Below are 16,178 nucleotides of genomic sequence, written 5' to 3'. Positions count from 1 at the left end.
TCTGTGATTGTGACTTGTGTGTGATTGATTCCTCGAGAGTGTGCACTACTGTATATCAGGTGAGCCGAACCTGTAGCCTACGTCATGTGATGCAAACCTTAAAACATATTTACTACTATATTATATACTACTATATATAGTAGTTTACAAATTATACTGTGGTAAAAGTGTTTTGAGCTCTTAACATTGTGCTGTAACCGTGTGAGATTACGACTTTATTTATCAATAATTTGCCTGTGTATATTTAAAAATGTAGATAGAGGCCTGTTTTTCCAATGAGCCTGTGACTTTTATGTTTATACTCGGTTAAACAATAATCGGTAGATTCAGATGTGCTGTTCTGTCCATTCTCTGTCCTGAAAACACTGTGTCTGCAACTTTCCCCTTTTAGCGTCAGTGATTCAGACATCATCATCCTCATCATCATCACAGCGGGAAACGGAGAAAGCCAATTATCAAGTATAATCCACATGCTCACATGGGACCTATAAATGCACATGTTTAGAAGAGCTGAAAGGGATTCCTGTGGATGTAGTCAGTGTTCTCAGAAGAGCTGGATTAGGAAGAGCTGTGTGTTACCACATCTGTCTAACAATCAAAATACCTTCTACTCGTTCAGTTTTTTCAGTGTTTTTGGCTTGAAGTGTTTAGGTCGCTTCAGTAAATGTTGCTCGGACAGATTTTCATTAAAAATAAGAACATCTTGAAATGGACCTAGCTCATATTTATAATGTACAGTTATGAGGATTTTAGACTAATGAGATGTCATAGTGGGAGACCCTGCGTGGCACGCCAGATAATCCATCACAAGGCCCTGTTGTGGTCACAGCTGGTCACAATACTGTACACAGCATTGTGATGTTTTTGTGCAAAGATATTAATTGTCTTGCATTCATATGCATTTCATTATTATAGAGGGGTAGTGTGATGTATAGGCCTGTTGTGGTGGCATTACTAACGGCTCATGATTTGTGCGTGTGGAATTTGACACATTGGCTGATTCTTTTGTCTGTTGAGTCATGGGAAATGTTCATGAAGCTTCTCGTAATTGTGGGGTTGCTAACTTTTACCCCGGAGCTACTCGCTATAGTTGTTAATGCACTGGTTAGGGTAGTTTGCTGTATTTGTAAGTACCTGAGAATCAGAGCCATCACATATTTTCTGAATTGAATTTATTTTGGGCTGTTTTTTTTTTTTTTTTTGGCTGTATTTAATTGCAAATAATTTTTTTGCACATTTGTTTTTATCTGAAAAACAAATCTTATGATGCAAAAACTCTTTAAGGGTTAAAAATAACAGATCTGATAGAATGCCAAATATATTTTTTTTAATTGAAGAAATATATCTCAATGCTTTTGCCTTTTCTCACTAAAGTTTTGCGCTCCTCTGATTTCGCAAACCAAAACATTTGACATATTTGACATTTTTTTGTTCATCTCCTCTCGAGGCTCAAAACACATTTCTCTCTGAATGAATTGGCGTCAAGGATCAGCCAAATGTTCCAGTTTCACGAGGATGTTTAGGAAAGTGCTGCGCTCAGTTTTTGGTGGTTTAGAGGAGAATAAAATCAAACCTTGTACCCAATATATAATGAAAGAGCACACAAGCCACAAAAATGCATTAGATCAGTGAAGATTTATATTATAATTTACATTTTGTCAAAGCTGTACTTAAATAGCTACGTAAACCAGTATGTAAACAAAGAGTCTTTTTCTTTAATTTAAAGCTGAAGATGAGGTGTAGACTTTGGTCATACTTTATGAGTCTATGAGATGCTACTACTACCTCACAGCACATGTGTCTCCTGCTAATATCGCTGGACAGAATCATATTAAAAACAAAGGGAAAAGTACAAACACAAGATGAAAGACAAAGAGCCAGTGCATACGAAGGCCGAGGTGGTCGTCACCACTGACCTCAGAACAGACAGTCGCAGCAGCTCACACTGCGTTTGCACATCTCTGAAGAGTTCGCTTTGGTTAGTCTCTACACATTCTCATTTCTTTCTCATTTTTGGTTTCAGTGATGTGCCACACATAAGGAAGAAGAAGCAGTGTCGATCTCACAGCCTGTGTGTGACAGACTGCGTTTCTTTGGACCACATGCAGAACTGCACACTGGGACATTTGGTTAGCAAAACAAACATCACATATAGCTCTCAATACAAGCACACACACGCACACACACTCCCACATCTGAGGTAACAGTTGTTAATATATAATATGCCCTTTTTGCATTCATTATATTGTGTAGAGCTCAACATTAAGAGAAATAAATGTATGTAAAACACGTACACAGATATGTAACCCTTCCTAGAGTAAAACAAAAAAAAGCCTTCCTCTGACTTCAGCCCACATTAAAAAATCAACCTGAATGTGGGACGCTCTCTGCAGTCGCGCATCAAATCACAGTCAACCGGGACACTATTTACACTTACCATCCGCAAAGAAGAAGACAGTAGAAGGAAATATATAAAACAGTAAATTACAATGAGTCATTGTAAACATCGTATTGGTTGTGAAGAATGACGCGTTGAACAATAAATTAAATAGATTAAGTAACAAACTTAAAAATAAACACCAAGAAGAGCAAATAATAATAATAATAATAAAAAAAAGATATGATTGTCTTTATCATTTGTGTAGGACATACTGGAGCACTGATGGATCAATGTCTGTTAGCCCTGAGTACTGAAGTCCCTGAACTTAAAGGAGCAGTTCTCCCAAAAATGAAGATTCGCCCATGATTTACTCTCCCTCAACTCATCCTAGGTGTGTATGACAAGATGCACTTTTATGATGGATAGATGCACTTTTATCATGGACTTGAAAAAATACACAGCCATTCACTGCCATTATAGAGCCAGGACATTTTTTATATAACTCAGATTGTGTTCGTCTGAAAGAAGAATGTCACATACACCTAGGATGGCTTGAGAGTGAGTAAATCATGGGCTAATTTTAATTTTTGGGTGAACTATCCCTTTAAAGGCCTGATTCTTTGAGAAGAATTGTGTATTCTGGTCCAAAGCGTCTCGTCGGCTAGGTTTCCATGGCCTCCTCTGTCTCCTTTTTAACCGTGATGGGTAGGAGTTGAATAGGGCTGCTGCAATGAACCTTGATGACCGACGCCTCGCTTCCATGTTCGCTCAGACGATACGGTGTCGACGGATGCCGGTCTCCGCTAGTGCTAACCGTGTGATACGACGCCTTAAAATCCATCTCTTGCCAGAGCAAACCAAAGATCTGTTTCTCCACCATGCCGTCCACGTCAAACCCCTCCATCTCTTCCAGCCGGTCTGCGTTATCGCTGATGTCGAAGCGTTCGATCTCCTCGTTGACGCGGTTGAGTTCGTCGAGGCTGCAGCTGGGAGGAGGGATGAGCGCTAAGCAATAGCCTTTGAGATGGAGCCGCAGACTGTTGAGGTGGATGTAGTTGCGGTGGCAGTGTGGGCACTGGTGTGGACGCTCTCGTGTGTGTAGCCGTTTGTGCAGCTTGAGGTGGACGAACTGTGTAAACTTGGCCGGGCAGATCTTGCACTGGTAGGGCTTTTCCCCAGAATGCAGCCGCAAATGTGTTTTCAAGTTGCTCGTGCTGCTGAAACGCTTGTGACACACCTGTGAAGGTCAAAGCAGAGTTTTAGCATCTCGCTCTCATCTGTGTGGAGAACTCAGTCAAAGCTAAATGTATTCAGACACCTTCAACATTTCTCACATTATCACAGTTTATTCGCTATAGTTTAGGAAATGGTAATAAAATACGAGAAGAACTCAATCAGATCAGTTGATATTTGACTGGTTTTCACAAATTAATTATGTTGAAAATCTGTCAGCTGTTAAATTTAACTACACAATTAGATAATAATACCAGTTTAGCTCAACCAATTACCAAGCAATTTTGGTTTGACTGTACATTATATTACATATTATGTTTATGTTACCTGGCACTCGTGGGGTTTCTCTCCGGTGTGCACCAGAAAGTGTTTCTGCAGGTGGGCCAGCTGGGTGAAACCTTTATTGCAGGTCTGACACTTAAAGGGTCGTTCACCACTGTGGACACGCAGGTGAACCTGAAAATAAAGATAGGTTAGATAGGCACTAGGGTTGGGAATCGAAGCAAATTGAAATCCAATTCTGGAATCAAATACTTGAGGTCAGGAATCGGATACTTGTTTGCATACAAATAACTTTTATTACTATTTTTGTAATGTATATTTTAATTATAAAGTGCAGTTTCTACCTGAATACCTGAAAATCTTAAATTACTGTTAATTTCAAGCGTAAATCTTTGTTCAGTTGTATCTATTGTTGCGATTGCAAAAAAAAATGTTTTCTTCTATTTGTTCTTTTTGAGTGTTTACTTGTCTTTAATAATGCTTGAAATTTATATTAGTTAGGCTAGTTGTTTTTCTATGGTATTTTTAAACTACAGGCAAAGTGTTCTTTAGCCTGTTGATTTTTGTTCATGATCTTCAGCTGAAATTAAATGTTTTGCAATAAGACTATATGTGAATGATATCTAAGTTTTTTTTTTATACCTTAATGGAATCGAAATCAGGAATCGTTAAGAATCGTTAAAATTCAAACGATACACAACCCTACAGGCACTACGAGGAGTATTTCAAATATAGCACACAGAGAGACAGTTCTCTTGCTTACCTTGAGATTGGAAAGTTGACCGAAAGTCTTGGTGCAAACATTGCACTCGTACTTGATCTTCCCGTTCTGCTTCTTAAGTGGATAATCGAGACTTTTGTAGCCTGCGGAGCCTCGCTTCATCTTGCTGAGATTGATGGCCTCGTCCTCTGTGCGGCTGGTGCTCAGAATGGCTGAGGTAGGCTTGGTAGGAACGCGTCCCGTAGAGGCTCCCGAGCCGGCTGTTGGAGACCCGCCGGCAGGAGCGTAGTGGTGCCCGTGCCCGTGGATGATGGGTTTGTCTTTCAGAGAAGTGGCTGCGGAAAAGGCACTGGTGGCCGCTGGGAGAAGGAGATCCCTGGGAGCCGGAGAGTCAGGGGGAAGCAGGAATTGTCGACCGCCCTCGGATGGAAGCATCCCAGGTGGGAAGGGTACATGAGGGGGGATCAGGCTGCTGTAAAACGGGTACATGTGTGGAAACATTCCCCCTAGGGTAGGTGGCCCACTCAGACTACTGACAGGGTAGTGGGGCATGAGGTAGCGTGAGTAGTGCGGGTTCGGGTAGAATGGCATTGAGCCGGCCGGTGAGTAGCCATGGTAGTGGTTCAGGCCTCGACTGTACAGTGCTGGAGAGAAGGAAAGAAGACTGTCTCGTGGCTCAAGGGATGCTGGTGCAGGACTGCTTTCTGGACTTCTCTCGGGACTGCTGTGTGCCGAAGGGCTGGGCGTCGCTGAACACTGTCTGTGGGAGCGGGTCGGGAGGCCAAACACTGTGGCGCTCTTTAAAAAGTCCTCGTTTAGGGAAGGGCGGAGCGGATAGACAGGACTGGGGTACAGAGGTCGGTCTGGGGTGTTTGGGCAACGGGGACGGGTGGGAAGAGGTCTGCTGGGTTCTTGCAGAACGTCTTTCAAGATCTCTGAAACGCTGTGCTCTCTCTTCACCGGGTGCTTGACTTCGGTCGCTTGCTGCTTGGCTTCAATCAGGCTCTGCTCTGTTCACACACAATAAAACAATGTCAGTAATTTTCTCTTTGTGTTAGAGTTGTCTAAAAGTACTGACTTCTGTACCAAGTCAATGTGTAAAAAATGTGACGCTTTGAGCGCTGTTGAGCGGAACCATAAACAACTCTGATTGGCCATGATGTTCACGCACTCATCGAATATGTCTGTGATTGGCTACAATGATCAGCGCTTCAAAAACATGTTGTAAATATACAGTCTAACCAACAACAAAATATTCAGACACCAGATATCATTTTTTATATTTTTTTACTAGTGTGTGCAGGACACTATAGTTCATTTCTGTGAGGAGAGCAAAATAAAGTAAACTGTGAGATATTATACCCAAATATTCTTCATACAGAGACTACCAGTGACATTTATATAAATCTGGGGCCAGAACTGATTCAGACACTTTGAGCTGATCATGTTTTGCTGAAGTGTGTTTTCTTTAATTGCTAATGCTCTTTTTACACACAGACTGAACACAATGAAGCATTGCTTGGTGATTGGTTGAGCTAAACTGGTATTATCTAATTGTGTAATTAAATTTAACAGCTGACAGATATTCAACATAATTCATGTGTGAGACAGTCTAACAGAAGGACGGACAAAACCAGTCAAATATCAACTGGTTTGATGACTCTACTTGTCATATTTTATGAGTATGAGTTCTTATCGTATTTTATTACTATTTTCTAAAGGTAATAAAGAAAATTTGCTCCGTGCGCTGATCATTGTGGGCAATCAGAGGTGTTTACGATTCAGCTCAAAGCGGCAAATTTTTTTTAATTTTTTGACAATTTTGACAACCCTACTTTGTGTTATGTTTTAAACATATTACTTGTCAACGAGATTGAGAAACAAGACCATCCAATCCAGTTATTGTTAATTTGAGGGATACAGCAGCTCCATTGTCCCGGAGCACATAGCTCTTCTTAAACCAAATTTCAACAAAGCACCCCAGTGGTTCACTTAGTGTGACAGCTTGACAAATTGTCTGGTGTTAGGGTCTACAGGATGTGAGCCTGACAGCGCCCCGGTCAGGGTGGGATGGATGCACTGATACTATCTAATGGGGTTCACTGAGTGGGTGTGGGGGGACGGATGGCGTCCTGCTAATAGGGATCTACATGCCTAGATCTCTCCCTTGTAGAGTCCAAAGAGACCGGATATTATTTAGTGAACGATCTTTCATGAGCCCCCAAATTTCTGCACAATCTCAAACTTAAAAGCTTGCACAGAATTCACATAAAAAAAAAAATCAGATGAGGAGTCAGAATGTTTGGGCTAAATAGACCCATTATAAACCACCCGGACTCTTCCACACACCCACATTTAATGAAAGGTGGAAAGCTAATTAGAAAATTACTTTCCCATACGTCTTGAATACTTATCTCCTTTAAAAGGATGTAAACAATTAAATAACTTCCTGCTTCCTGTCCACTTAACATTCACAGGGTTAACTGTGTTGAATTCAAGTGTGAATATGACTGTGTGCATCCCTTAAAAGATGTACCGTACACTCTTCTCCCCTATCCTTCTGTCCCGGCAGCTACGTGTAAACAAACCGAGAGGTTATCAGCTCTCCCCTCCCACCTCTCTTCCACAGATAGCACCAGTTCTGTTCCTCCCTAGAGAGCTTGCCAAAAACAAACAGCCGGCGATCACAGAGATATCAATCTGTCAGCACAGCCCTGCCGCCAGGAAGTTCAACTAGTCAATGGAGATGTTTTTTTTTTTTTTTTTCTTCTCTTGCGCACGCTCTTACTAGCCTCTCCTTACTCTTAAAGTGGCAAGCAAATGCAAAAGTTCCTCCCACACCTCCTGAGGCAGGATGGTAGGAATGAAGGCACTTAAGATACACGCTGGCTGAATGTGCTGTCGTTTTACACCAGACAGGGCCAGTGAAATAGAAAGTCAACGTCTACATCAGTTTCATGTGGGAGGTTGTGTCAGTCAGATCACCCCGTTCTCTTGGGCTGAGTCACACTAGGTTTCACTGCTGCTCAGCTTTGAGATCCAGGGGCTATTATTCCCTCTTCAGGCTGCAGGTATGAGGGAGTAGGTGTAATTACAGGCTTGTCTATGTGTGTGTGTGTGTGTGTGTGTGTGTTGAGCTCAAGGGGTCGGCTACATCCAGTGGCCCCGGGGTATGCGCATGACTCTGGGGAGAGGAGTCACACTGACTGGCCTGTTCACCTAACTATAATCTCCCCCTGTCCTCCGTATCAATCTTTTATTCTGTCTCGTCCTTTCAGCTTTGAGGACTTTTATTGCCGGTTTATTATGTTGGGCAAAACAAACCTTAGCCTGCACTCTCATGTTTAAAGAACATCCTCAAACACCAATGGCTGGAACATTACACTGCTATTCTTTGTAATTAGTCTGAAGGAAAACATTGTTGGGGAAGAAAGCAGAGAAATCGAGTGGTTCAAAGAATTCCGATCCTAACGCAGATGAAAGAGAAGACGCTGGTGTGTTTGCACAATGGTCTATCTCTAAAGTGGGATGGCATGTTTTCCTTGACTTAAACTGAGATAACGAGGAACCAGAGGTCTCATTTATAAAACTGTGCATAGGATCCTTACTAAAAGTGTATGTGCGCCCGAAAGACAAAAATGGTGAACGCCAAAAAATATTAAAACTTAAAAAAAAAACGTGCGAACGCCAGAACATGCGCAAGATTCCCTTTATAATCCCAGTCAGAGGAAGATTGTGAACACGTGTCTCCTCCCCGAAATAACCATATATGAGCCATAAAACGCCGTGTTTTACTATGCATATCCTATCATTTGCATATGCATGTTTAACGGTACAAGACATTAGGAAAATATGAGATACGGATGTGCATTACAGGGTTAAAAATCATTTAGTAGCCGATCCTTGCCTTGTTTTAGAATAAATAACAGTAATAATCAATAATAAATCAAATTGTATAAAATACATTTCAGAGAAAGTTTTTCGCACTGGCCAAATAGTATTTTTAATTCCTTTATATTTTTAATGGAAACAGATAGTCCTTATTGTGCATTATTGATCATTATTTGCGTGAAAATATTTCCTCAGACCATGAGTTCTGCTATCATCATCATGCGCTAAGCGATCCTCGCTGTAGTTAAAACATTAAAACACAACATGCTGCAGGAAAAGTGTTCAAAAGCAGTGCATACACTACTAATATTTCTATTTATTTGAATATTAAAAATGTTGTAACTTCTCGGAAATGTGAAATAAGTGCTTAACTCCATTAATGAGAATGGCATATTTAATCTAAATGTGTATATTAGATAGTTTTAATCATTCTTTTATTGTGAACATGCACTGTATTTATGATTAGGACTCATAATGAAGATTAAAGTGGTTTTCCTTCATCAGTTCCTCAGATCATCATCGGTGTCGTTAAACTGCTCCGTCTCCAGAATGTTCGTACGCATGGATCAAAGTTTGCGAAAATTTTCCTGTCAAGTTTGTTTTAATAAATCACAACTTATGCGTGTGAAGTGGCGTACGCCTCTTTCAGGGCCTGTTTTGTGCCACGCAGCGGTTATAAATGAGACCCCAGGGCTATGACAAACAAAGAGAAGTTGTTTGCATGAACTTACTGAGTTTTTGCATCATAATCTCTCCAGAGGCGGGGTAGTTGAGGCGGCGGGCGAACTCAGGGCAGTACCACACCAGAAGCTCCTGGTCAGCGGGAATGGCCTTGACGGTGTAGAAATAGATGCTCATCCCGTTCTGGCAGGCGGCAAGATTCTGCTCCTGCTGGGAATGAGCCGGATTCACATAACGCATCCAGTTACTCTTCTCCTCGTCCAGTCCATCCACAAAATGGCAGAACTCTCCATTTGAGTATATCTACAAAACATACAGAAGAAAACGAAGATCAGACGCGATTAAAATGTTCTGTTCTCAAGTCCCCCAGTGTGTTTCTCAAGTCTGTGAAACAAATGAGTGGGATTTGCTCTTATAAAGTCACACAGTGAGTCAGCAAACACCCCCGCACTAATACAGTCCTAGGACTCGTCTGAAGTTTGTTAGGGGGGACGCCTGTCTCAGTATGAGTTCTACACTAAGCATTGTAAGTTCCAGGAACACTTTGAGACGTCACGAACAAGGTTTCCCTCTGAAACGTCAACACTGTACTTCCTCTTCTACTTGAACACTCTCACCAGTGACTGTGTCATCACCTGTCTTGCACCATATGGCGAAAGACTGACAGTAACTGAGGAAAGAATGATATCAATGCTGTCACCAGTAGGTGAAGACCAGAGTTGTTCCGCTTGGGGATCTTAGATTTGGCAGCAAAATAGAAGTGACAGAAAATAAGACTAGAGCGGGGTGACTTTGCACTTTCTGACAGGAACTCAGGAAAGAATGCATAACATGTCCCCAAATGACCTTTAGGGTTTTATTTATCAGGTAGGAAATTAAGATCAACGAACCAATTTTGTCCCTTATTCTAAGAAAAAGTCAAAGGTTGAGCGAGCTTTTTCAGTTGTGGAGCAGTCTTCATATCCAGCAAGCTCAAGCAATAGAGATGTTCAGTCTCAGTTGAAAACTTATCTTTTTAACTTAGTGAAGGGTATTCTGTTCATTGAAGTAATAACTTATTTTTATTCATTTTTTTCTCTAACTCGTCTATACTGATCTCACTATACAGTTGTGTGAGGGTGTATGTCTAAGAGAGTGTAGTCATGCCTTCACTTGGTAAATTAATAAACGTTGCTATTAGATGTGCTGTATAAATAAATAAGAGCTGAAGTTTCTCAGTGACGACGAGTGAGGGGATTGGTAGTGGCACAACAACTGTGATGCTGACTTTTTCACTGATCAAATGCTGCGATGACATGGATGATCCGTCAAGCTCACGTATTCTCAAGAAAGACGTTTATATTTACAGCAGCAGAACTGAAGAGTCATCCTGCACTTCCGGTCCCACACACTGCACAGTCAAATATAGATGAACGAATCGCTGCACTCTCAGTCAGTGCAGTTCCCAAAACAGCAGATCTTTACTCAGCAGTTTCTGATCGCTCTGACAATACAAACTCACTGCTTCTGTAACCATCCAGCCCATGATGTCACGCAGGAAGTCAGTCAGTGGAACAGGAAGTGACCCGGTATTTTTTATTTTTTTTTACTTTTATTGAAAGCTTCTGAAACAAAACAACTCACCCGCCAGAAGTACTTCCTGTTGGCATCTTTGGGGACGTTTTCTGCAGTGTAACTTTCTCCCACAAGGGGGCCGAAGCGTGTGCCTTTGGGGATGTATTCTCTGCTCACCACACCAATGACCTGGTCAAAAAATACATAAACAGTGGTTAAGAAAGAGGTAGCTGACCTTACACTCTAAAAAAAATCTTGGGTGTTTTTTTCTACCCAAATCCTGGGTTGAGCCATTGGGGTAATTTTTTAGGTTATTTTTTTCAGTATTTTTGGTATTTTTTGTGTTACCCAGCTCCTGGGTCAGACGTAACAACCCAGTGTTTGGGTAGTTTTCTTGTGTTGCCCAGATCATGGGTCAGACACAACAACCCAGGGGTTGAGTTATTTATCTCTGCTTACTACACCAATGACCTGGTCAAAAAATAGCAGGTAAACAGGTGGTTGAGAAAGAGGTAGATGACCAAAATCATTTTCTGATTCATTGCTAGCATCATTATATTAGTGTGTGTGTGTGTGTGTGTGTGTGTGTGTGTGTGTGTGTGTGTGTGTGTGTGTGTGTGTGTGTGTGTGTGTGTGTGTGTGTGTGTGTGAGAGAGAGAGAAAGAGGGGTAATTAATTGACAGTCAGCCAGATGTGCGCACTTGAAAGACACAGAGCCATGCGTCTCTTCAGCCGTCACCTCTCCCGACAGCCACGGGAAGTGAAAGGTCATCAAGGTTGTGTCCTAAGGCTGAGAGAGACGACTCGTTTGTCCCGCTTCACCTCTGATTAACCGCACGGACACTTCTGACGAGAGTGCCAGAGCTTAACCTCTCTACACAACACCGAATCACACAGGTGCGTTATATTAATAAAGCCTATTGGAGCAGGCTTTCCAAGTTCATACTACAAAATGGTGATACACTGTAAAAAAAAAATCCATTAAATTTACGGTAATAAAATGGTTGCCAGAAATTTACCGTAAAAAATACGGTAGCAACATTTTAGGTTTTACAGACTTAACAAATATACAGTAAATAACCGTATTTCATTATCTGATATGTTAATTTACCGACCTATTGAAGTACTAATATCTGTTTTGTACCATTGTAATACACTGACACCCACTAATCACAGCGGTGATGAGAGTCACATGATGAACCAAAGCTCATCACAAGCCGAGAAAGTTAATACTAATATAGAAGCTGCACAGTGTCATTCACACAGAGACTAAACACCATCATAACACACATGAAATGAAATTTAAAAATGCAATAAACATTAATTTAACAACATTAAATGTAACATAAAACTCTAATGTACATAACTGATTAGAAAAAACTATGAAGAAACAGTTATTTCATCAAAAATACATCAAATGTGAATGTCAATATACGATTTTTCACTGTAAATTAGACAATGACTTGTTCCTTTTCACGTCCAAAAAAAGTTATTCACCGTATAGTACGTTGGCTTTCCGTTAACCAATTAACAGTTTTTCACCGTAGTATTTTTACATTTTTCTTTTACCGTTAAAATCACGATAATTTAGACAGTGTACGAGTTTGATACTTCAAGGATCTATGCACTCCTCACCCAAACTCCTGTAAAGAGCGATTACAAGCACTCATTAAACGGCGTCTCTCATCATGCTAATCTCCCACATGACTTCACTCACTCTCTTCCTGTTTGATCCTCAGGTGTTTCTTGAAGAAAGAGCGCTAACTCTTTATCAGCTCATAAGTACGTGCTCACAGGAAGAGATAAGACGGACAGAGCAATTGATGAAAAAATCCATAACCCTGTTCCTATTGATCTACAAACACTTTGAAAAGAGGAGAAGCCTAATCCCATTCACAGCGTCAGCCGTCATTAGCGCAGGAAAGGTGGAAAGTAGTGTGTGTGTGGACTGTGGTGGACACAGACCTGCAGATAAACCCGCTGTGATAGATGGCAAACGATCGCGCCGCTCAACTTTTGCACTCTGGAGCTCGAGGAGCTTGTCATGCGGTGCGCTGATGTATGGATGTTTGTGTTAGCCGAGTGACAATGCGAGTTAGAAATTATTAAGCACACACACAGACGTAGACAGGGAGGGTTTTTTCAACAAAACAAGGGCTGACAGTGCAGATAAAGAAGATTAATACCAGTTGTGTGATCAGTGGGTGTGGCTTTATGGAGATGCCGTTAAACAAAAAATCACAACCATTCAAAGTTCTTGCAGTTTGATAATGTGACACTCTCTCCGTTGTGACCTGATTTCAGGAAGCACGAGTGTGTGCTGGCGCTGTCGTACCTCTTTGGTGTGTGCCGGGTGTTTGAAGGCCAGGTTTCTGGGCAAGGACGCCTCGGCCCGTGTGTTCTCCACCGGACCCTCCCAGGTGTGGTCCTTCACCACGTACGTGCACTTCTCCTCAAACTCTTCCTCCGTCCATTTTGTCATGTCTGCATCCTCCACATCCATCTTGAGCTCCTCATTGTCTGCGGTGTAGGGCGCTCCCTCAGTAGTCAACATTGCCGAGCTGTGATGAGAAGCAGCCTGAGGACAAGAAGAGGAGTTGAAGTCTGTGTGAGAGCTAAACATTATCTAGGTAAAGGGCAAAGGTTGAACTACATCAATGCTCTTTTCCTATGAAACATTTATGATACACAAATATTCTTTAATAGCAAGAAATTAATTCAAACTTTTGCTCTTGCCTAAATTAGATCTCGGATGTTTCTGGTAACACTTTACTTTATCCTCTGGTGCTGTTCGGACATTTAACCATAACATTCTGTGACTTTTTTAAGTTCACTTTTTAAAACTTCTTTCACATCAGCAATAATCTGCCAAGTGTCGTCTTTGAAAAGAGATCAAACTTCAGTCTGTTGCTTTAAAGAGGTCAAGATTTACCAGTTTAAGTCTGTGCTCAAAAAGTGAATAAATGGATTATAAATACTGCGTAAATATAATTTAGTACCATAAAATCCCCTAAAAATACTAAATATTAAATACAAAACATTATCAAACTAAAATATAGTACATTAATTTCATTGAAAAATAAAAAATAATTTAGTAATTTTTCCACACGAAGAGCGGTTAAAGCCTTTATATATATATAATATATTTAATTATGCACCTTATAATGCATTGTATGTTCTCATTAATAATTGTAACCACAGTTATACTATATTACAATACTTCCACCTTTAGAAAGTGTAATCTATGAAAACACACGAAAAACAACACATTTCAGATGTAACAAGAAATCTGCAAATATTACACGGCATTTTAACTTTGCTTACAACTATTTATGAAAAAAGACAATGCAATATGAAAGCTTTTATAACGCATCATACATAAAGTGTTGCCGAATCGCCTTTCAACACAGAGAAGCTAAAGTGCTCCTTAAAGTAAATAAAAGACATCCTGAGCTGAACTGATCACAATCTCTCTTCTAGTGTCCTACTCTTCATTTCTGTCCATCAACTATCCCTCGTTCCTCTTCCCCTCTCCCTGTTTTCTTCCCGGAGGGAAAAAATAGTCACAAATGGAGGAAAACAGAGGAAGGAAGTCCCGTCTGCTTCTGAATGAGGCTAAATGTGGAATCAGAGGAACCATCAATCCATCCCGGAGAATGTGTGTGTGTGTGAGAGAAACAGAAACAAAAGAGGAGAAGCGTTTTTCCACTGGGACGCAAAAGTGATACGATCCGATACTTCAACCAACACTCTAGACAAAATAGGTAAAATTCTCAACCAAAACTCTGAGAGTGTTTTTTAAACCTTGTGCATTCATGGGAACTTTTTTCGTTCCTATAAACTACAAATGTTCACAAATGTTCTATAATTTGTATTAAGTTATAAAGTTCCCTGAATCAGTCACATTTCATGTTTCAGAACAGAATGCAACTTCTAAAGTAAAAGAGTTGATTTGTGGATATTTTATGTTGTTGTTGAGCATTTTCTATTATACTAGTATTTTGTACTATTTTTTTATACAAGAGAAGAGCAGAAAACTGTTTTTTCTTTTGTTAGAAAGTCTTGCGCGTAGGACAGCTGTAGGACCAAAACTCATAGTGAAACTGAGAAACTCAACATTAACAAACATGGAAATCAGATGTAAGCGTACTAAATATACAGACAACACATAAAACTATATCTGAAACTCTACTTTTAGGTGAAATCATGTAAAAACATTTAGTTTAAATAAATGACATATATATAAATTTATTTATATAACAAATATATATATATATATATATATATATATATATATAGATGCATCCAGCCAATAAATACAGAAGATAATAATTGTTTTAAATGAATTAAAATAAATAGAAATGACTAGTCTCATAGCCGAGAACTAAAACTAAAAAAAAAGAATTAACTAGAAAGCCTCAATAAAACAGTTCACATGCCTCACAACAAACAATCACACCACATATAATTAACAACCTCTGCACAACTAAATAAGCTCTAGACATTGAACTAATGTAATAACAGAAACAGTTGATTGTAATGTAAAGCACATTCTTGGCTTCCCACAGAAATAAGCTCAGAGAAATGTCACTTACCAGGACGCTCTGGTCCCAGCCACACATAGAGGCTGTGTGTGATCTCTCCCCTGAGTGTGTGTGTGTGTGTGTGTGTGTGAGTGAGTGTGTGGGACAGGTGCAGCTCAGTTCTCCGTCTCGTCCCACTGCTAGTCCAGATGGTAATGACTTCTCCTGCGAGTGCCTGAGATTGACTGACTAACTGAGCATGTTTGTCTGACTTGTTGAAGGCACTTTGGCCCCGCCCACTGACTCCTCCCACTCCAGTGTCACTGACTCCGCCCCCAGAGGACACGATCTAACAATCACTGTGCTGCTACACACACACTCACACACACCTATTGCTTTTATATGAAGACAGTTATAAATATTATAATCTAATCCTAACCTATACCCTAAACCTAACAGAACACTTTTTAATGCATTTTTACCATAAAAAAACAACTATTTATTTTCATGACATTTTCACAATTTAAAATGCCCCCCCCCCCCCCCACACACACATTATTCAAGCAAAATAAAATAATTAACAAATAAATAAAAATAATAATAATAATGACATTTATTTAAAATTTACTTTCATAATATTTTCATTGTCCTTTTTACTCTAAAAACAGACAAGGGCATTATAATCCTAAATAATCCTGTGATAAAGATAAATCTGCTCCTTTTCTTTCTTGTTTCTTTAAATTCTAGACACATGAATCCAAAACGAATAGTTTTGTCCAGTGCTGGCCCCATGTCTCTGCTGATCGAGACACAGAGGTGTGTGTGTGTGTGTGTGTGTGTGTGTGTGTGTGTGTGTGTGTGTGTGTGTGTGTGTGTGTGAGGAAAGTGAACATGTTTCAGCGCCTCGCTCTCG

General features: G+C 40.3%; 1 protein-coding gene across 1 annotated transcript; it reads right to left on the bottom strand.

Moving 5' to 3' along the window:
• Nucleotides 1-1,617: 1,617 nt before the first annotated feature.
• Nucleotides 1,618-15,406, bottom strand: prdm1a (PR domain containing 1a, with ZNF domain). Its single transcript, XM_081388261.1, has 7 exons — nt 15,338-15,406; nt 13,078-13,320; nt 10,812-10,931; nt 9,239-9,491; nt 4,659-5,626; nt 3,941-4,069; nt 1,618-3,617 (listed from the first exon to the last, which is right to left on the bottom strand). Exons 1-7 carry the CDS (start codon nt 15,362-15,364, stop codon nt 3,042-3,044), a joined length of 2,316 nt encoding a protein of 771 aa, XP_081244387.1. The 5' UTR covers nt 15,365-15,406; the 3' UTR covers nt 1,618-3,041.
• Between the last annotated feature and the right edge of the window lie 772 nt (nt 15,407-16,178).

This window comes from Scardinius erythrophthalmus (assembly GCF_964197995.2).
Source record: "Scardinius erythrophthalmus genome assembly, chromosome: 16".
In the NCBI taxonomy this organism is placed as follows: domain Eukaryota; kingdom Metazoa; phylum Chordata; class Actinopteri; order Cypriniformes; family Leuciscidae; genus Scardinius; species Scardinius erythrophthalmus.
The sequence above is the reverse complement of the archived record's forward strand: the minus strand, read 5'-3'. Positions and strand labels throughout refer to the sequence as shown.

Excerpts from the sequence above, each read along its gene's own strand:
- prdm1a (XM_081388261.1), bottom strand. The coding sequence starts at position 15,364 with ATGTGTGGCTGGGACCAGAGCGTCCTG. Across the intron at positions 9,492-10,811 it reads ACAGGAAGTACTTCTGGCGG|ATATACTCAAATGGAGAGTT; the intron begins GTGAGTTGTTTT and ends TATGTTTTGTAG. Across the intron at positions 4,070-4,658 it reads GTCAACTTTCCAATCTCAAG|GTTCACCTGCGTGTCCACAG; the intron begins GTAAGCAAGAGA and ends CTTTATTTTCAG.